Source organism: Syngnathus acus, chromosome 2 (assembly GCF_901709675.1).
Source record: "Syngnathus acus chromosome 2, fSynAcu1.2, whole genome shotgun sequence".
Classification (NCBI taxonomy): Eukaryota; Metazoa; Chordata; class Actinopteri; order Syngnathiformes; family Syngnathidae; genus Syngnathus; species Syngnathus acus.
Genome location: NC_051088.1, coordinates 7765698 through 7787323, shown reverse-complemented (window position 1 = coordinate 7787323; position 21626 = coordinate 7765698). Strand labels below are relative to the sequence as shown.

The 21626-nt window shown below is 40.9% G+C and overlaps 1 protein-coding gene across 1 annotated transcript in view; it reads left to right on the top strand.

Annotated features, from left to right (window-relative positions):
- The first annotated feature begins 7477 nt into the window (after nucleotides 1-7477).
- Nucleotides 7478-21626, top strand: part of ajap1 (adherens junctions associated protein 1) — a 32076-nt gene continuing 17927 nt past the window's right edge. The window contains exons 1-2 of the mRNA XM_037280386.1: nucleotides 7478-8283; nucleotides 19849-20606. Coding sequence (XP_037136281.1) covers nucleotides 8255-8283; nucleotides 19849-20606 — 787 coding nt within the window. The 5' untranslated portion in view covers nucleotides 7478-8254. The remainder of the gene's footprint in view (nucleotides 8284-19848; nucleotides 20607-21626) is intronic.

The window sequence follows — 21626 nt, the reverse complement described above, 5'->3', positions numbered from 1 at the left end:
CATTATTCCCCTTATAATACCAGATTCTGCTTAACACTACAAACTACACCCAAAATTCTGCAACGAGTGACTCACTTGAGTTTAGCAGATACAGAGCTCTTCTCAAATCCCTCATCCTTTTAATTCGCACTGCCATGGTGGGGTGTTAATGACTTACACAACAGATGTTTGCTGCCGCGTGCTGCGTTTGCGTCCATGTGAGCTGAAGTGAGTTGCCGTCACACACGTAGACATGCATGACAACCTGTGACCGTGTCACTGGGGCTAAAATAAGCCTGGTCACATTGCACTGCACTGCCGGTTTTTGCCAGTCATTCAATAGATGGAGGCAAAACATTGGAGAGGAGGAGAGAGTGTGAATGAGAAGGGAAGAAAAGGAGGAAGTGATGGAGAGAAAACGAATGATAGCTTTCATCTCCTGTGGAGCTCGAGAGTATTTCTTCGCAGATACTCACACAGAAATGAATCGGTATGAAGCAAACCCTCCAAGGCTGCTAAACAACCTCAGAATTTGGGGAATTTCAAAAATATAGTTCGCCATTACAAAAAGTGAACCAAAAAAGACTATATGATATAAACAGTTGTGTTTGATCTCAAGTTTAACAAACTTGCCTTTGACATTAGTGAGCAGCTTTCTAGCACATCACCTGGCATTTTAAAGTCCAGCTTTAACATTCTTATCAACAGTCATACAAGTTGAAAAGTTATTCCATCATCGGTGGTTAAGATGCAGAAACAATGATTACCAATGGCGCTTTTGGTGTCACTGGTGAGCTCCTGAATTGAAGCTGTAATTTGAATTCTAGTGCTTTACCTCTCAACCCAAAGGCAAAATTTGAACTTATCTTGGTTACAAAACCCCTTTAAGCTTCATCTATTTGAGGGTTTTATATTTAAAGGTATTTAAAGGACGCCCCACACCAACTTCAAACTGTAAATTGAAAACCTGAAGGGCATTTAATGTAAAAGGTGCCAACGCCTAGTACGTATTTCATCACGCAAGCAAGCAATGATTACAGTAATATGGTTGATTGTTGCGCCCCCCATCGTGACTTTGATAATCACGGAAAATAAATAAATGGAAATTTCATCACTTCACAGTCCAAAGGAAGTTCATTTTAAATTGGAAAACGCGAGTGGGCTCCACTGGTGCATCCATCCGTCTGTCTCCTATCGCTTATCCTGTTCAGGTTCACAGGGGAACTGATGCCTAACCTGACATTTATTCTTCTGCCCAGCGCAAGTTTGGCACAAATTTCAGTCCAATCATGTGGATGGAAAGTTTTCTTGCTTTGGTATTTTCATTGATGAGCACAGTTAAGAAAGGAGTGTTTGCGGCATTGTGGGATTGAACACACACGACTTGAAGCAGCTCCCCTCATTCCCTTTCAATTCAGGGCAGGACGGGATGAAGCTCATATTGGAAGCATAATTGGACTGACTGGAGCTCTTGCAGAAGATCTGGTGTGTGTGACAGCCCCCCACCCCCCAAACACACACGAAAAATAGCACATCTCATCTCACTGGAACGTAGTCCAAAGATCGATGTTGCATGTCTTCATTTTTTGAGCTTTGAAATATAACAATAAAAAAATCATGAGCTGAACAAGATATAAAACGTCCCAAAAGAAACTTCTCTCATATTTTTTACATGACTTTCGGTAGTTGATCTTGTTAGATGCAACTGTGTCCAGTATTTTGGGTCAAAAGAATTGCAGCAGATTACTATGCATCTCACTTCCTGCTGGGCCAGATGAGAGATGTGCAGTCTGATCATAGGCCTCATGTCAAAGCCAGATGGCCACTTTTGTGCTTTTAAAATAAATACATAATGAGTATTATGTAATGTAATATTCACAGTTTGTTTTCTGGCTGTTTGCTCACAATAAAGCTGAGTCAGCGAGAGAAGGAGGCAGCCGTTAATGTCGGTGTGGGACTCAAAAGTGCAAGAAATAATTTGTACGCAGGTTGAAGCCTCCGCTGCTTCAAAGGTCACGACTTTGTGCAGGTTCTGGTGGGTCCATAGCTAAAAATAAAGGCCTGCCAAGTTCAGTGAACACAAAACACATCAAGAAAGAGAGTAACATGGAGAAAACCCGGAATATGTAGTGATGTCAGACTTTGGGAATACTTAGACATCAGGATCAATCACATCATGCTGAGCATCGCAACGTCTGAGTTGAATTTTAAGAAGTTCATAATCGTAACCAACAGAATGCTATAGTGAAATGGACTAAACTTGGGAGGGTTTCCTATTCTACTACATATGCCCGCGTGACATGAATGCAGCATTAAACTGTCACCTCGGAGGCTTTTGGACATATCTGTACTACAAGATGTCAGCAGTAGGCAGAATCCATTACCTTACAAACACGCACACAAAATCACCTATGACAAGATCAACTCTTGCGTGAGAACAAGAGCGAATGCGGCGGACTCTCTTGTCAACCTCTAGGTCAAAGCGTCAAACCGGTGAATGCATCACACCTGCTTTAGCCGTTACGACTGCTCTAGCCTTTACTTGATGCAAATGTATTGCATTTTTAAACCTGAGTACTTTTATGCTTATGTCCGTCCTTGCCTTTGCACAAAACCTAATAAATTATACATAGGGCCTGTCTTGAAATTTTCTAGGTGGCATGTGGAAGTTATAACTCCTATTGTACAATTTGGAGTTTGTGTATATATGTATATATGTATATATACATATATACATATATAATTTTTGTCCAGATTTACTTTCTAGCGTCATAATCGGTAATCAAGCACATAGAAATGCTATTATACTATAAAACCTCACAACTGTGAGGAAGATGTGCTCATCACTCGTAAATTGTTCTGCCCTCGCAGGAAAACTGCACTAACGAAGCCGTAAACTGTTACAACTGAAATCAAATTTTAGCTTGGTGCCACACACAGCAATGTACTAGATGAGTTGCATTTTTCTGACTTTTATTTCCTGGTCACGTCACATCTCACAAGGCGACATATTTCTAACGATCTTACCAGGGCTCAGTATAGCCCTCCCGTAGGCCGACAGTTTTTGCCACGGCACTGGGTCAGCTGACATCGACACACTAAGGGAAAAACGACACTACATCATTGTGAGACATCACTGCTCTTTATTGACTATGAAAAAAAATAGCAGCATCTGCTGAATTTAATGGGACATTGCATGACATTTGAGGAGGTCAGGGTGCAGACCTTTTTGTGGAGATTGCATGTTCTAGTGTTTTGCGTGTTCTAGAGTTACCTTTTGAATTTGAGGCTAATGTGCAAACCACTCATCCAGCATGTAGCCCTCCAGACACTCATTTATTACAAATTGAAGTGAATGTTTTTAGGCATCTGGAAATTGAGGCACTCCTCGTGAATGAGTATAACAAAAAAAAATGTAAATGCTATAGTTTAGCAAAGTGTTTCTCAAGCTTTGAGCCAAAGCGCATATCCCTCATTTCAAACATCTCAGGATTGTTTTGCTTAACGCAAAAATAATCAGTTAGAGAATGACATCAGATTTTGACATTTTCACTTCTTGTCCGTTCTGTGCACATTAAGCTTTTGGGCGAGATGAAGTTTGATGGAATTTTTGTGTCCAGTGTTGCCATTGGGTAGGTATTCAATTATCTGGCTACTTATGCTTTACTGTCATTGTGTTTTAACTCAACCAGAATTTGAGAGTCTGCTTTCATCCTCTGGCCACTACAGAGAGGTTGTTTATGAGAGGAGGCTAAAATGAATGAATGAATGAATGAATAAATAAATAAAAAAAATAAAAATAAAATAAATAAATAAATAAATAAATAAATAAATAAATAAATAAATATGCAATAACTCATTTGGAATAATTGGGGCTGTGGAATTAGAGCAGGGGTCATGAACCTTTCTTAAACCGAGAGCTACTTCCTGGGTACTGATGAAGGCAAAGGGCTACCAGTACTTCTGAAATAGCCAATTTGCTCAATTTGGCTTTCACTATGTGTTATTATTGTCATTTCCAGTTCACATGTGTGATTTTAACAAGAATAGCAAAAGCACAGTCAAACCTTGGTTTTTGACCACAATCCGTTCCAGAAGGTGGTTCGAGAAGCGAATCGGTCAAATTCCGAATCTATTTTTCCCATTACAAATACAGTGGAGCTTCGGTTTTCGACCACAATACATTCCAGAAGGCTGTTCGAGAAGTTAATCGTTCGAATTCCCAATCATGTTTTCCCATTACAAATAATGGAATAAAAATCAATCCGTTCCAAACAAAAAAATGCTTTTTAAGCATTTGTTCATTTGCGCATTTTTGTCCGAACGCGCAACCGTAGCGCGTCGCTGACCGTGCAACTGCACCGCGTTGGTCGCATTATTGTGACAGAGCCATCGCTGAAATTCTGAAAATATTTTTAAAGTCCTGATGTACTTTCCAAAATTTAAGTGGACCTCAGTGCGCAGGGAGCTTAATTTTGTCGGATCGCGCAACTGCAGCGCACCGCCGAACGTGCAACAGTAGCGCGCCGCCGACCGCGCAACTGCACCGCGCTGGTCGCATTATTGTGACAGAGCGGTCGCTAAAATTTAGAAAATATTTTTAAAGTCCTAATGGACTTTCCAAAATTTAAGTGGACCTCAGTGCGCAGGGAGCGTAATTTGGTCCGATCGCGCAACCGCAGCGCGCCGGGCACTCACTGTCGCATTGCTTTAGGAGCGTCTTTGTGTTTTAGGATGGCTTTACTGCTCCCACTTGCTTCCTTTGGAGGCATGATTAGAGTTGATGCATTCCTCAGAGTAACAAGAATGTAAAAACGAACGGAGTCAGTAGGCATGCGGGTCCTCTCGGCTCATCTCGCGAGGTTCGACAACCGAATTTCGTCCAACATCCGAAGCAAACAAATCTCGAATTTTTTGTTCGAATACCGATTTGTTCGAGAACCGAGACGTTCGAAAACCGAGGCTCCACTGTAGTGGAATTTTTTTTAATTCGTTTCAAGACAAAAAAAAACCCTGCCTTTTTTAAGCATTTTTTCATTTGCGCATATTTGTCCAATCGCGCAACTGCAGCGCACCGCCGAACGGGAGCCGTAGCACGTCGCCCACCGCGCAACTGCACCGCGCTGGTCGCATTATTGTGACAGAGCCGTCACTGAAATTTAGAAAATATTTTTAAAGTCCTGATGTACTTTAAAAAATGTAAGTGGACCTCAGTGCGCAGGAAGCTTAATTTGGTCCGATCGCGCAACCGCAGCGCACCGGGCGCTCACTGTCGCATTGCTTTAAGAGCGTCTTTGTGTTTTAGGATGGCTTTATTGCTCCCACTTACTTTCTTTAGAGGCATGACCAGAGGTTAATACAATCCTCAAAGTAACGAAAATACTATAACAACGGAGTCAGTCGGCATCCGGGCCGCGCGGTCGGGTTTTCTCGGGTCCTCCCGCCTCATCTCGCGAGGTTCGACCTCCGAATTTTGTTCGACAACCGAAGCAAAAAAAATCTCGAATTTTTTGTTCAAATTCCGATTATTTTGAGAACCGGGACGTTCAAAAACCGAGGTTTGACTGTAAAATAAATAGATGCAGCTCACTGACAAGTGCCGCTATTTGAGCTAATTTTAGAACAGTCCTGCGGGCGACTCATGCGGTCCTCACGGGCGACCTGGTGCCCGCGGGCACCGTGTTGGTGACCCCTGAATTAGAGGGTCACTGTTTGTCTCCTGCTGCAGACAAAATTATATCAGAGAGAGATGAAATTCCTGACGACTGACCTTTCACCCTAACTCAAGCGGCGCAGCACGATTTGCATGCCCCTTTTTCTTTGACATCTGTACTTGCATGCCAGCACATGTTTAGTCTATGTCAGGGGTGTCAAACTTATTTTTGTCGTGGGCCGCATCATAGTCATGGTTTCCTTCGAAGGGCCATTGAAATTGCCAACCCAAATAAATATCGGAATGTCTCAAATTATTTAGTGTACGATACTCAACAAACTAGTGAATGACTAGATGAATAATTCGTTTTCAAAACAGAGACTAAGAAAAACTGTTAACATTTTAAAAATATGAATGGTAATAAAAATTGCTAGCAATAGATCTATTTTTTAAAAGTGAAAACAATTAGTAATTTCAATATTGACATATGAATTTGATGCACAATTTGTCTTCGCGGGCCACATAAAATGATGTGGCGGGCCGTATCTGGTCCCCGGGCCTCGAGTTTGACACATGTGGTCTATGTGCATGTGCTCTGTGCAACACAAATATACAGCAGTGTGTGAGTTGAATTTACACTCAGGAGGCTACAATGAGTACAGTAATCCCTCACTACTTTGCGATTCACCTATCGCGGCCTCGCTCTATCGTGGATTTCTTTTCAAAACAAATATTGCGGACAGATTCGGTGCATCGCGGATTATTTTTTTTTTTATGTCTCACACATTCACATCGTCAGGTGCAGGAATGAAGCACAAGACAGGCAACATGACAGGCAAGTGCAACCCTCCGCAATAAGCGACATTGGGCGTCACTTGGAGCGCGCGGCTTTGTCTTACCAAATGACACTAATGGCCAATGGGAACATGTTGAGCTGTGTCCTTGCAGCTGATTGGCTGAGCAGTTCTAACTACAATTTAGCTCAGCCTACCGCACTGTCTGTGTCAACATATCAGACTTGCGCTTCATCACGGAAGTTTTTTTTAGTCTGAGACTTTGGTGAAAATGTTTACAAAAGTGTTTAAGTAGTTAGTTAGTAAATAAGAATGCCTCTGAAAGTCAGCTTGTGTTTAAAATGTTCGCAAAAAATGTGCAAAAATGTGTTTAACAATAAAGTGTTTAAAACTACACTTAAATAAATAAAATAAAACTTAAATAACCTTAACCCTTGCCACTAACTACTGCTACAACAGCTGTAAATGGTACATAAGGGTCAAGTACATTAAGGTAAAAACAGTGGGAAAACAGACATACCATTACTTTTCAAAGACAAGGAGAGCTCTTCCAGCCAACACTGATCTGCCGCTATGTCCAGCATCGACTCGGTTTTGAGTTTCAACACACTTGATTTCATTATGTATGCGTTTACATGCCAACTGAAAGTCAACTTAAACTGCACACAGAAATATTGCGTGCATCGAGCCTATTGCTGAAGGGAGCCCCGAGAGATGGCGGGCATTGGCCAATATCAAAAACAAAACAAAGGCACTACTTTGGATACTGCAATGATAACCTTAAGGTTAATTAATAATGGTGCAGGCTTGTTTACCTAGCAGGCATTTATGACAATTGTTCAATTTGCTTATCCATCTTGCAGGTTCTTTCATTTTTAGGAGGGGTGTTCATTGTCATCTTTAATTGGGGGCCCCAGGGTTTCAGGAAATGTCCCTCATGTACCATGTTGACGTGACAGGCTCAGGCGCATGGCATATTCGGCTTTAAAATGACGTCAGGAAAGCGCGAGCCTCAGCAGGCAGTTCGTTTGTCAGCGGCAGAGAAGACGAGCGGCGGGAGGAGACGGAGCTGCCTTTCTCTCTCTCTCCCTCCCTCCCTCTGTGTGTGTGTGTCTCTCTCTCACCCTCCCTCCTATCTCGCTCCATTTCGCCACTGATCGACACGCTCGCATCCTCTTTCTCGCTCCAACTTCACCCAAACTACCGCAACCATCTCCTTCGTCATCCCTCCACAATCTTTCTTTCTTATCTCCTTTTTTCCCCCACTAGCCTTTTTTTCTTTCCCTACCTCTCAACCAGTGATATTACCCTAAGCAGAGATGTTACCTCCTCATTAGAGATGCTGGATCCTCTAACTCGACACGACTTCTCTCCAGCTGTATGTCAATATTTCTGGACGCTGATCAGCCTGACTACGATGTAGGAGAGAGAGCAGACGAAGATGCCTTCTACAGCTTCTGTTTTTTTGTTCTCTCTTAGTCTTGTTCGCATTGAGAAGAAATGAAGGCAAAGTTTGAGGGTTCCTTTTTTGGCTTCCGGTTCACCTGCCCACCTACACGCGCCCATTAACCCCCTCACATTTTTTTCATCCCGTCTACTCTGAAGATTATTACCAAGTAGATTAAGTTAGAGTTTTTTTCCTGGCATCGCTGAAGGAATTATACTTGCGCCACCTCAGTGGATATGGCTTAAATGATGTTGGCGTCACCGTTAGATGGAGAAAAGTCGGTCACTTGAGTGGCATTAAGCACTGTCGACTTTGATTGAACGCGTTCAATCTAAATGGGAGGATACCCGGTGGACTGATTCGGCATTTGAGAAGGAGAACATGTGGATAAAACGAAGTGTCGCACGCAGGTAAGACTAAAAATAGATACATAAATAAACAAAGTAAACATGTCCGTACTGAATGTTTGGGTTAATTTGGAATATGTGCGCCGTGTTTCTTTCACTCCTCTCCTTATAAGGCTTTTTAAACTACGTCACTTCATAGGAGAGACTGATAACAGTTCATTCTTGTTAGCTACAGTTTTTTAAATAAATATTCCGTAACTATTTCAAACCAGATGTGGCTGTTATTGTCTTATTATTATTATTATTATATTATTATTATTATTAGTAGTAGTAGTAGTAGTATCATCATCAATCATCGTCATTATTATTATTATTATTTTAATAACAGTTTATATTATTATTATTATTATTATTATTTTTATTATTATTTTTATTATTATTATTACATACTACTATTTTAAGGAGTCTCGTTGAGTGAACAACTGATAACCTGAACGCTGGGGGGCGCCAATGTAACGGCGCAAGCAGCCCTTTAGACTCAAGGCTGGGTCTACTCCCCACCTGTGAGAGCACACGCACCCACACACGCGCAATTATCTGGCTTATTATTGGGTGAAAGCAACAACACCAATAATGGGTGATTTTTGTTGTTGTCTAGAAAAAACCCAGAAGGGAGGCAAATGAAGACCAGACCAGACATTTCCACTTCATTAAGTGTTATGTTCTTTTGGGTAACACAGGTTTAAATGCGATTCATGCAACCTACCAGCAGTTGAGATACTTGTTCTCAGATCAAATAACTGGTCATCTGCATGCGACATACTGAAAATCTCAAGGTTGACCTCACGGAAAAATGGTGTTCGCTGGAGATGTAAAAGGGAACGTGCAAATAGGCCTACCATAGTTTTGTATGAGCTGGTGCAGCTGTGCAGACTTTAGTTTATGAAAATGCTTCGATTATTTTTCTACTTCACAGGATGTACTCCTTTCAAAGTGAAGCCAGTCATCGTAACCCAGTTTGTCTTCATCCACATTAGATCCAACTATTTCTTTATTACTTGTCAGACAGCTGTCAATAACATGATGTCCAATAATGAACATATTCAATGAAGCAAGCAAACTACTAGTTCCTTGTTCGGACAGACAAAAAAAAAGGTTGTAGGTGTTAGGGTAGTACTGCTATTAGCACCCATGGAGATGAAGAAAAGATTACATCTAAAATATTGTCCCGTCTACTCTGAAGATTATTTATATATTGTCAATGAAGCATTCTATGCCTGATCACCTTCTACCAAACTTTTATTTAGTAATTGGAATAAGATCAAACTCAAGTGCACTTTAAACAACCATCGCTGCATAAATAGTGCTGTACATGGAGCAATAAGTGACATGACAAAAAGCAGACATAAACAATAAAGAAAAATACAATAGCATAAAAAACAAAAGCATGTCTCATGTTGATTGAGTCAAAATCCAAAGATTAAGAATTGGCAACGAGGTTCCTTCCCTAACATTTAGCGGTCATTCCAAACGCATGACCCTGTCTAAGCCTTCCCTGAGCCCTCGGTAACTCTGATAGCGTCTGGTACGCTGACCTAAGGAAGGAACTCAGAGAGGTAAGGTGGGGTGCGGCCATTTCAAGATTGGAAAACAAATAACAGACGCTTAAAAGAACTCTAAAATTAAGGGGCCAATGAAGAATAGGATAGGAGTTATGTGCTCCCTCTTACGAGTATGAGTCAGGTGGCGAGTAGCAGCCAAAGACAGATCATGTATTTAAAAGGTATCCTGAGAGGTAGGAAGGGAGTCATTCAGGAATCACTATGTGCCGATAGTAAGAAAATCTTCTTCCTTATTGAAAACATGCAAAACAAAAAGACTGGTTGACAAAGAGAACTCTCAACATGTCAAGTATAGAAGTGATGGGGGAAACCTGTAATCTAGCTTGATTTTTTTTACCAGCAAAGATCATTCCTTAGCATTCATGTTTATTCTGTGGTTAGTATTCCCCGCACCAAGCTCTCCTCCCACCAAGCCACTGGAAAGAATATCCAGCATGGTACAATGGCAAAAATATCCCTGGCAGAGACACGAGTTGCCTTTCAAGTGGGCGCTGCTCTTCACATCAAAAGCATAGTTAAATATAGGAAATGGTTTAGGTGTACGTAAGAACAAAAGAAAGTTGGTAACCTCAAATTAATGATTTGGGTGCTGCTTTGAATGGATGCTCAGCCTCAGGTTTGACAAAACATGATGGATTTCCAAGCACAATTATGAGGATGGATCAATACTTTTGCCTCGAAAAGAAAGCGCAGTTTGACTTCTGTTCAGCTATCCAAAAACATGTTTGGCTCAACAACTTTGAAATTGTTGAAATGATTCACCGGTTTCATTGTTCAATATGTTTTTAATTCCAACACAAAAAATAAAATATAATTGGTCTAAGAGACTACCTCCAATTTCTCATCAAAGCTGTTTCTGCAGTTACTGGTCAGACATGAATTATTTTTGATACGGCTAGTTAAAGTTTTCACAGGCGTAAAGGTGTTATATTACTGACATTCCCGTATTCATGTATTTTAGGTGCCACCCTAATAGCTTCTATGAGGGTTATTAGCAAGGCCTCTCTGGAGCATGATTACCCTAATTTGCAGTGAAATAGGCTGTTGCTTTGCTCAGATTCTATCCTCCGGAGATGTCTGTGCGTCTGTAAGCTCCAGCATCATAAATACCCGGTGCAGAAGGACCAGGACTGGTCGTCCCTGTGAAAAAGCATCAACGCAAAACATGCATGCGATTTCCTGCTGGAAACCGCACTGTTGCCAAGCAGTGGAGTGGAGGAAAAACAACTTGTACAGAAATGACAAAGCCACTCATGGGTGTTGGATCATTAAATTTTGTACATACTGTAAATCCATTTTCAACAAGCTCATAAATAAATTGTAGCTATCTCAAAGGTGGAATTATATTATTGATAAAATACTGATTTTTAGTATTGGTGCATCTCAAGCAAAGCGAGATTTATTCATTTTGCCTTTGAGACAAAATTCGGCAAAGCAAGACATCACCAGCTCTGTATATGCTTGTTTACGGAGCCATTGTAGCTTCGCACATGAAGATAATTAGGTAAACGCGGACTACACCCTGAACCGGCCACTGCTCAGTCTCAGTAACTTATAGTGATAGACAACCATTCAGATTCATATTCACATTGTCACTGAGTGGGAGGTAAACCCATAATTCCTGACCAAAAGTCAGGCCAAAGTACCACTGACAGCTTTTCCAGTTACTTCAACTTTATCTGACATTACTTATGAAACCACAACTTAGTCCTCCAGATAATAATAACAGTCTCTCTGAATTGCAGTTGCAGTTGGATGAGCCTTGCAACCTCCACAGCATTTCCATTAAAGAGCAGTTGCGTGTACCGTGGGTGATGCGAGTGAGCAGGACATCAGAGACGGATCATTTCTACTCCGCAAGCACATATGCAGTGACTCGGGCTCGGGGCTGTGACAACCTGGCATTCATGTTCCGTCATACCCTCACATTCACATCTCAGCGTCCAGGTTCTCGCCATGTTGCTCGCAGGAGTGAATGAGTATCATTTCACTTCGGTCAACTATACATATTGTGTGCTTCTCTCCTACTAAAGCACGTCCATACTACAGAGGGAAGAACCTAACAACACAGAGCCCCCCACCCCCGGTTTATATATTGCACTTTCACTGGATCAATAGAGACTCTGCAACAGATCAGATTTATTTGTCATGGACCTTGCCACTAACTGGGCTTCTCTGGGCATTTCTCAATGCGCCACATTTCACAGAAATACTTTGTAAATGATAACAGCATCTTTGAGCCATCGCACTGGAATTGAGGTGAATTGAGATTTGGGCTGCAATAAAGATAGATATGACTGTAATGGTCTTAACGTATTGGATCGTTATTCTTTTTCACCCTGTTCCCATGCACTTTGCAGCCTTGCGTAACGTTTTGAGCATGAGGGTCATTCACACTGTAGCGAAGACCTTGCGCACAGAGAGTAATTAGAGCGATGCAAAATCCATCGCACCTTAGACTCTTTATAATATATGCCCATTATGATTGCTTTTGTTTGGCTTCACTCTGAATGAAGGTTCAACTTCACAAGTGTAACAAGTATCGTGTTGCCCTGCTAGACTTGCAGCTGCTCAGCCTTATTTATATTTTCACATATTTTTATTATTACTTATATTTGATACTTTTTACATTTACATTTTATATTTCCTATACAGAGGCCATTCAACTGATATTTACTTCCTAAATGCACACCTAGTATATTGAGGCCAACATTCAGCCCAATGTGACCCCCTCTGTTGTCGGAAGTAGGAAGCAATTTTGGTCATTTGCGATTTGACATTCAAGCTCACCACTGCAAAGACATTTGTGTGGCTGTGTGCGTTTATACACGGTGGGTTCTGTTTTCCCAGGTTGCACATTCAGAGATTCCACACCAACAACAGGCTACAAATGTATCGCAGTTCCACATGAAGCGATGATGGTGAAATGAAGCATTGAAGCTTTCCATCCAATTGCTTCACTTATAGACAGAAATGTCACAATGCTTCATTTGCTCTACTGCGCCAGCAAGTGGACGGTAAATGTACAATGGGGAGTGAATAACGACACAGCAGCTTTGTTCATTAGCGAGTTGACATTCAAGCTCACAACTGCAGAGACATTTGTGTGGCTGAATGTGCGTGTGCATTTATACACGCTGGTTTCCCCTATTACACAGTCAAAGTGATATCTTCAGTTTCAACAGGCATTAGGCGTAGTAAACGGGCCGGGCGAGCATCCAAGCTCAACTCTTTAGTGCTGTGTTTCCCAACATTTCTTGAACCAAGTCACACATTGTATTATAGGTCACGACACACCACGGAGCACAAATATCTCAGCTAGCAGTTATAATATTTTTATTTAAATCTTAAGTGAAAGACATGAAAAGTGCTTCCATCGATTGCTCTTTTAGCGTGGCTGTTGAATAAAAAATATAATTCATGCAATTTATCCTTTCTGGACGCCACCTTTCACTCCCTTATTTCACATCCTTTTCTTAAATGGAGGACATAACAATCCCTCCATTCAGCAAACTCAGTTAAAATGCTTTCCGATTGCTTAATGGGCTCCTGGTCTCCACAAAAACAACCAGATAGTCAATTCCGAGTGACTTTAGCCGTCAATCAGGCGATGAAGATGGATGCCATTGTTGAGTGCACAGTTAGTTCATAGCAATGACTCAAAGTAAAAAAAAAACAAGCAGCACCCTCAAATACCTTTCACCCTACTGATGTGATAAAGCTTTTGCACATCTCCCCACTCCTGTTGACAAAAGTGTGGTGTGGGGCCCTTTATGACGAGTACGTATAGGGGCCCAGACTCTGGTGCTATGCCCCTGATTGCATCTAAGAATTGATTATTTCCCCCAACCCATTAGAAAGCTCAAATTAGTATTTGAATATAATGAAATACCATCAGTTATATACTTTGTGGCTTTCTTCTAGAAAGAGACCATTAATCAAGCCTGAGTATAAGCCAGCGTACACCTCTTGACAAAAGTGATTATTCTGGGTCACGTTCCCCTAGAGCTGCTTTCCCAAACTAATAGCGTTGGCAAGGGCAGAGATTTGCCCTCATTTTGTGAACAGACTGGCTTTCGGCGTGAAAACAAATTCCCACGGCGATTTTATAAAGGTCCGAATAATTTCCACTTGATATCAGTGTATGTTTTCTATACTTAACAGGACAATTAGGGATTTGTTAAGGCAGCAATTGGAGTGATTTTAGAAGAATACATTATTAATCATTACTTATTGTTTGTTATTGTCCATTGTTTGTGGATTTTTTGAGGCAGCAATGAAAGTGATTTTAGAAGAATACATTATTAATCATTACTTATTGTTTGTTATTGTCCATTGTTTGTGGAGTATGTACTTTTAGAGAGAGCTGTTTACCTCCTATGTGCTCGTAATTTGACTATTGACATTACAGCATAAATGAATGGATAGCAATATCCACGTGATATAATGGTCTGACAGTTTTCCACTGCCCTGGCAGTGATCTCTGGAGTAGAAGGTGTATATATTTCCTGGACAATACAAGTCCATATATGCGCTTACTTCAGTCACAAGATTTCACTTTATTGTCAAGGCTCAGCAGTAAATGTCGGGTTGTCAGCATGTCTGCACTGTTTGATGGACCAAACAATAGCACTATCAGAGCCATGTAGTATTTACGAGAATTGAGCTGTCATTTTGGAGTCAGACACGAAACGAAGGCCATTGTGATAAACACACAGTGATGGAAACAATCTAGTGCAATTTGACCTGAAATCTAATTAATTTACTAGTTATACTGACTGTCGAGGATGGGCATGATAATTAATCAGTCAAGTATTGTATTAATTGTAATTATTGGTTGATGACTCGTTTCTTGTAGCAATTAGGGTGACATGAGTGCAGTTCTCACCCCACCGGGGTCGGACCAAACTGATTCTTAGTTGCATCACGGGTGTACATGATTCTGAATCAATGATTACTCTTAAGTACTCAAATAACGTGTCTGCAACATCATGGAGCAAAACACTCACTACAAGCAGCTTATTTTTAAGTGCTGTTATGATGTTTTTTTGGCCACACAATTGAATGTGCACACATCGCTGAGAAACATTTGTTGCTCTTTGATCATTGAAGCCAGGTCACTACAGGTCATTACTGTTTTAAAGATAAGTAAGTAGTCATCACAGTCATTGAATTCAGTCAGTCAGACACCCATCCATACCGAGTCTGCCTATACTGCATATTTCTGTTGGTATCCCTGTATATTTTCAGTATTCACACTCGTGGGGCCATTGTTAGAATTTGATGAAGCAGTCAAATGCAGCTTTCTTAGCCGGTAGAGTCCTATCTGCCCTCACAGTGAGCTGTGAAAGGGGACGTGCCCTTGTTCTCTGGCCTGGATGTTATCAGAGAATTTTCACCCCCCCCCACGAGAGGGGAAAGATTGCTGCCTCGCTCCTTCCATGGCCTCTCTTTTCTTTTTCAATCGGTTGCCCTGTTTGGGTAATATAAATGCATGGTCTCCCTCCCTCTATTTTAAGTCTTCTCCCCTGTGTGAACCAGTTGTCCTCAAGGCTGGCAGAATTAGGGGAAGTGGAATGGATGGAACTACAATCTATGACCTCTCACCAGCATCACTTGATGGTTCCTGTATATGCTGTCTTTCTTTATGAACCTTTTGAATTTGCTCAATCAAGCAAGACAACTTTCGTAGATACTTAGGCACATGTCCTAGAGTATCAGACTTAAAAGGGAGCCATAATCCGCACGTTCATTCCCCTGAGGCGTTTAAAAAAAACAGTGAGTGTTTCAAGGTTTTGCTGGGAAAAAAAAAAAATCTTGGCTATAAATAAAATACAACACAGTCATTTTCAATTGGAAAAATATCTCACAGGCCAAAGAAAAAGATGATTGTTGCATTCTTATAGAATTTCTGTGTAGAAATTGATAATCGTCATAAATAAATATTATGCAAACAGAGGATCCTTGAGGGCTGACCGCAATCCATTCAATATGGTATCACTGTTTCTACAGACAGTAAGGATATGTTACTAAATGACAAATCTCTGACCCAATAGCATTATTTTGAATAGAGGTAATATTGGCTCATGAAATCATCCAACTTTATTGGTCAGGCCCCGATAGAGTGTGATCTCACTCTCATCATGTAACATAATAAGTACAGCGGTTTTAAATTAGGATCTTGTGCCACTTAGAGAGTTTTTAAAACATTTGGTTGAACTTCAAAACATCCGTCAGATGAATTCAAATTAAGAAGTTACATCGTTATCACCCGCTAAAACAGAAACTTTGAGCGCACCATCACAGTCAGAGAACAAACATAATCGTAATTTGCACCCAAAAAAACCCTGACCTAATTGCTATCTAACAAACGTTTGTGATAACAAGATATCTGTTAATATGCAGTCTGCTTGGATCCACCAGGGAAAACCACCCACTGTAGTTTGAAACTTCCTCAACTGAAGCGGCAACTCTTTGTGGCTTTTTTGTAACATTTATAGACGTGTGTGTGTGTGTGTGTGTGTTTGAGAGATTTCACATGTAGATGCATTATCAATTGCTAGTGCTCCCATGAATAACAGAGCTAGTTATATTTCGTTCACTGGAAATGTAGCAAGGGCCTGAATACCTAACACAAAACGGGACACAGGAACGTCCCACTGAGAGATAAAACAAGGCAGCCATTGAACCATTGATTCAGTCTAAATCCTGTCTAGCACAGAAAATCTGCTACCACACTTGCCTTTTAGAGGATTGGAGTCACCTTCATCAAGGGACCTTTCAATGACTGTGTGGGTTCGAAAATGATGTGTACTCAGTGGTGAGGCTGTCAAGACCATGCTGATAACATTTCTAGCGACGACAGCCTTGGGATGCAAGGCAATATGATGAAAGAAGAGATGCCTTTTTCACCTCCCTCAAATGGGAAGACCACCTATTGAAGCATCACTTTTGCAAACTCAAGTTCCAACTAAGACTTGCATGACTCCACACCAGCGATATTAGACACTAGAAGTCAATATGGAAGTCAATATGGTCCAACTGCACCCACAAATGGGTGTTCCTATTTTGGACGGTTTTAAACACCTGAACGTCCCCTAATAGCATATCAAGGGCTCAAATACGACTTAGTTTTTTAATTTGGTTCACAAGGTCAACAGCAGTAAAGTCACTTTATGTAACCAATTTGTTTCAGTGTTAAAGTGTCACATTCAAGAGTATGTCCCGATTTGTTTAAGAATACAAAAGGACAGCGAATGCAGTGACGTCACTTGACGGTGAGCTTCCGTTCACAAATGAAAGTGCGCCGCTGAGAGGAAATGAACTGAGAAAAGGATGAATCAGTTCAGGAAGTGATCTGTTCAGTCACTCAGAGGGTGTGTTCTTTGAAACATTCGCAACCGACACTACATTATTGCACCCCGCCCTTTGCCTCAAAGTTAGCTGGGATAGTGTCCAGTTCACAGCAACCTACATTTTAATGCAGTGACGAATGGTGCTAAGACCAGAACATGTGGAAGCTGGTTCATAGTGGCATCAGGTGGTTGCGCAATTAATCTCAGCTGTTTTGACAGTTCCAGGCCGCAATTCTCTCTCTTCGGAAAAATAACACTGTCAGTTTATCATACTGTATCTATATGAAATCCACGAGGAAGTGCTGAAATGAAGCAAAAAGAATGTCTGCATAATAAATTTTCTCAAGTGTGTCAGTTCCCATATTTCCAAAGCTCTCAACTTCCATTCTGAGTCATTTCAAACCTCAAGAGAACAGATTAATGCTCACACATTAAAAAAAGGTTACGAGGCCAATCTTTATCCTGAAAGCTGAATAACTACAGAGTAAAAACATTCATACTCATCCTTCAGTCTTCATTTTGTTCAGCATTTTGTTGTGAAGCTAACTATGAAGACCATCCTTGCTTCATTTGGCATTATGTGGGTCATTTGATGCTTCATGGTGCTTAGGACTTGGAACGTTCGACTAATTAGTGAGTCCTCACTGTTCGTGTTTGCAAAGCTGGGACTGGGAAAAACAAACAAATGAGAAAAAAACATCTAAAAATGTTTGCAATTGAGGCACTGCTATAGTATTGGATGAAAGTAGTAGGCGTATGGCTATTGAAATTTGGAATGGTTACATCAAAGTATGAAATCAACTTTCTGTGCTAAGGTCAAGCTTTTCTAATCTTCCCATTCTTGCTAATAACATGAACAGGAATCCTCCCAACTACACCAGAGTTTCTAATCGTTTAATGCTCAGCTCCAGATGTGGCTTTCAAATAAAAATCCATCTGTCTTTTTCTCCATTAAAAAAAGCATAGACTGCCACAATTCTTTGTGACCCACCCAGGGCTCTGAATCAGGGAACATCACAATCTGCACTAAAGGGATTTCCAGACGTATTGTTTAGGCTTAACTTTTCACTTAAGTTGGTAATGATGCTATGATGGAACATGTGGTCTTAAAAAAGAACCCATTTCCATCAGAAAGCAATCCGGTATGCTCACATTGCTAATACAGTTTTTATCTGCCATCTGTGCTGCACATTTTTCACAGTGTAGGATGTCAACATTTTAGACTTTTACATTGGCTGTTGAACTCTTTTTCTTTGGGGGAGGGGGGGTGTTAGGGGGGGGGGGGGGGTGGTGGGGTCTGAGGTGTCAAATTCCAAAGGTAGGGTCAGTTTGCAAGTGTTTTATTAAGGCAGATGGCCTGGTCTTGTTTGTTGAAAACATCTCCAATCCAAAAATCTTCTTCAGTTCTTTCGGTGTGGCATCCCCCTATTTATGTCTTGATGGGTATGTTACCCGGAGGTGTTAAAAAATGGGGTGTTGTTTTCCAATCTGGTTGAGTAAATGTCTATCCTGCTTATCAATCAATTAGGTAGTAACCTTTTTTCTCTCTCCATAATTCATTACTTTAAGAACTCTGCGATTTTAATGCACCAAATTTTTTTTTACACTGCCAACTTGAATTAATGAATAAAGGAATGGGCATTCTAAAAACGTTTATTTTCATCCCATTCATTGGTTAATTAAAAAAAAAAACACTGCATCATATGTTATTTTCTATGAACAGAGAAGCCACTGTATTTGAATTTAGCAGAATAAATTCTCTATGCCTCTTTGCTGTAGCCACAGCCACGAGCAACAGTGCAAAGGCAAGGAAGGTGCTTAGCAAACAGCCATAAAAATAAATCCAGGCATTGCAATATTCTAGCCTGGAATCGCCTCCAGTGTGATGATAACCAAGATCTCAGTAGTCATGGCCAAAGTTCTTGAAATACTAACTTCACCTGTCAATAATATTGTACGTCGACCTTGTCACTGCTGTGTCATGACTACATCAGTTAACTTTTATGGCTCAATTAAAATGCCACCCTAAATTATTTCGCAGCCAGCATACTTGTGCTTTCCTCTCCACGCTTTATATCCGGAAGCAAGTTTCATGATCTCCTGATATTAGTGAGTCTTACGGAGGCGTTTTATTCAAACATCCCTTTGGGTCAAGATTTCTTTGATATACGTCCTGTTCTCGGTCTGCTACAATTCAAGGAGTGCTACCGATCATTACAATGCACTTGGAGTATTTTAATTAGCCTCTGGGAAACATATGCTGTTGTGTCTGCAGTAACTAAGGCATGAAATGAAAATTATTCATAGGATATGTACCCTTGTGTGTTGCTTTAATTATTCCTGGGCTCATAGGCATCTGTAAATTCAAGTTCCAAATTCTAAACGTAAAATGAGAAAGCCATAATCGTTTCATGTTGTGCATTCACTTTACCCTTTTAATTCAAGTGGGTATCAGTGAAACTCATTATTATTGCCCTTTAATTGAGTAGAAGTTATGGAGTAAAACTTGGCCAAGAGTTTAAATGGAGGGTAAATACAGACATTAATCGAAATCATAGCCCCTTACTTATCAAATTTGTATGGTTTTAATAAGTAGTGCACAACCTGAATCTAAAATGATTTTTTCCTTTAATGTCTTCTTTTATCTGCAGTCCATCTGCTTTGAGGGCAGGCAGCTGTGTGGGGCACCGGGTGTGGATTCTGCTGGCAATGACCCACATGACCTTTGACTTCTCCGAATGCAGCCCCCTCAGTCAAGGTTTGGGGCTCAAACTCATGCCTAAGCCGGTGCCTCGCTCAAGACCTCGTCTGCAGCCCGTTTGGGACACGCCGAACAAGATCCACTGGAGAACAGTGAGTCCTCTGGCGCGCAGGCTTTTGAGCCCTATCCCTCCGCCACAAGACAGTAAATTAGGGATCGGGCCAAAAGTTACGGTGCAAAAGCCTCGAAAGCCCGTGCACAAACGACCGACACCGTGTAAGGAATGCCAGTTGGTGTACTCTGAAAAGGAGATGGGTGATCCGGTAATAGTGGAATCTTCAGCAGCTTTTTCCAGAAGGAACAGAGGAGGCGAAGCAAGGTTGCTACTTAGAGCCAGAAGACAGCTCAAATGGGAGAGCTTTGACAAGTCTCAGGAGGGCCGGACTACTACAGTGGCCGGGTTTATTGACTGGGGACCCACAGGGACAGATAGTGTAGATGAGGATGGTAAACAAGAGCCCAAAGTTAACCTTCCCACTCGGGCCTCAACTACCACAGTGGTTGCAACCACTAGCACTAGTACAAGGCTCTCCCAAAGGACATTTATTATGGTGACTACACCGGACCCCAAGAGGCTAAGCACCACCAAGGCCACAAACAGCTTTGGGGAGACTGTCAAGCCACCAAAGCCATATGGGGATACATCAGGTAAGATATCGACATTGATTTGGTTACCAGTTCATCTATCACTGTCGCATGGATTTATTGTGCGGAGAACAAAGATTACAGTCTTGTTTGGATTGCTTTCACATTTTTCTCTCCACCAAACAACATGAGAGGTTGTTTTCATCCCTCCTGGTTGTTTTTGTGTTCTTGAGTTACTTTGTTTGGCTTGAACAAAAATTACACAAATGATCTGCATTAACTTTGTGGATCGATAACGTGCAGAGCATGCACATTATATTTTGGTGCATGGCGAAAGAAAATTGTAGATTGAGACTCCACCCTGCCACAGATGCACATACAGTACTACTGTTTCATTCACAGTACATTATGAACCATGACTTCACTTTGCGAGGAAGAAATATTTTTTATTAATGTTCATCACTAATATTTATTTGCGCTTTTTAAAAGTGCCACTCACCCCTACCTCCAAAGTTAGTAAAGTCAGTTTTTTTGTTTATAGACTCTTTATAGTTTCTTTGCTTTTGGATAGAAAATTATTATATTATTGATTCATTATTAATAACAGATTGACTTTTTGGTGAGTAGCAACGTAAATTAAAAGATTGTGGTAAAATGCTTTTGCCAGGTATTTTTTGTGTTGATATATAGACTAAAACCTATTCTAATTTGGTGCACTTCTACACCATCCTGATTGGCTCTTTAGTTTGTGAGTGTGTTCCAGTACTTAACATACAAAAATTCTCCTGTAGGGAATATTAGATCAACAGTTCCCTCAAGTCCAAAAGACGACTCAGTATGGAGTAATTACACGTCATGTTGAACAACATTTGAACATGTGTTGCAGCTGTATGCCAGAAGACAATTGTCTTGTCAGCATTGTTTTGATCTCTCCGTTTTTTCATGATTGGGAGGTTAGCAGGGGATTTAAAAGTCTGATTTAATAATAACAATGTGAACAACTGCTAAATGAAAGATAATGGGAGAATAAAAAGGTCAGATTTTTCCAATTGGGTGCGTGTTACTACATCAATGGACAGACTC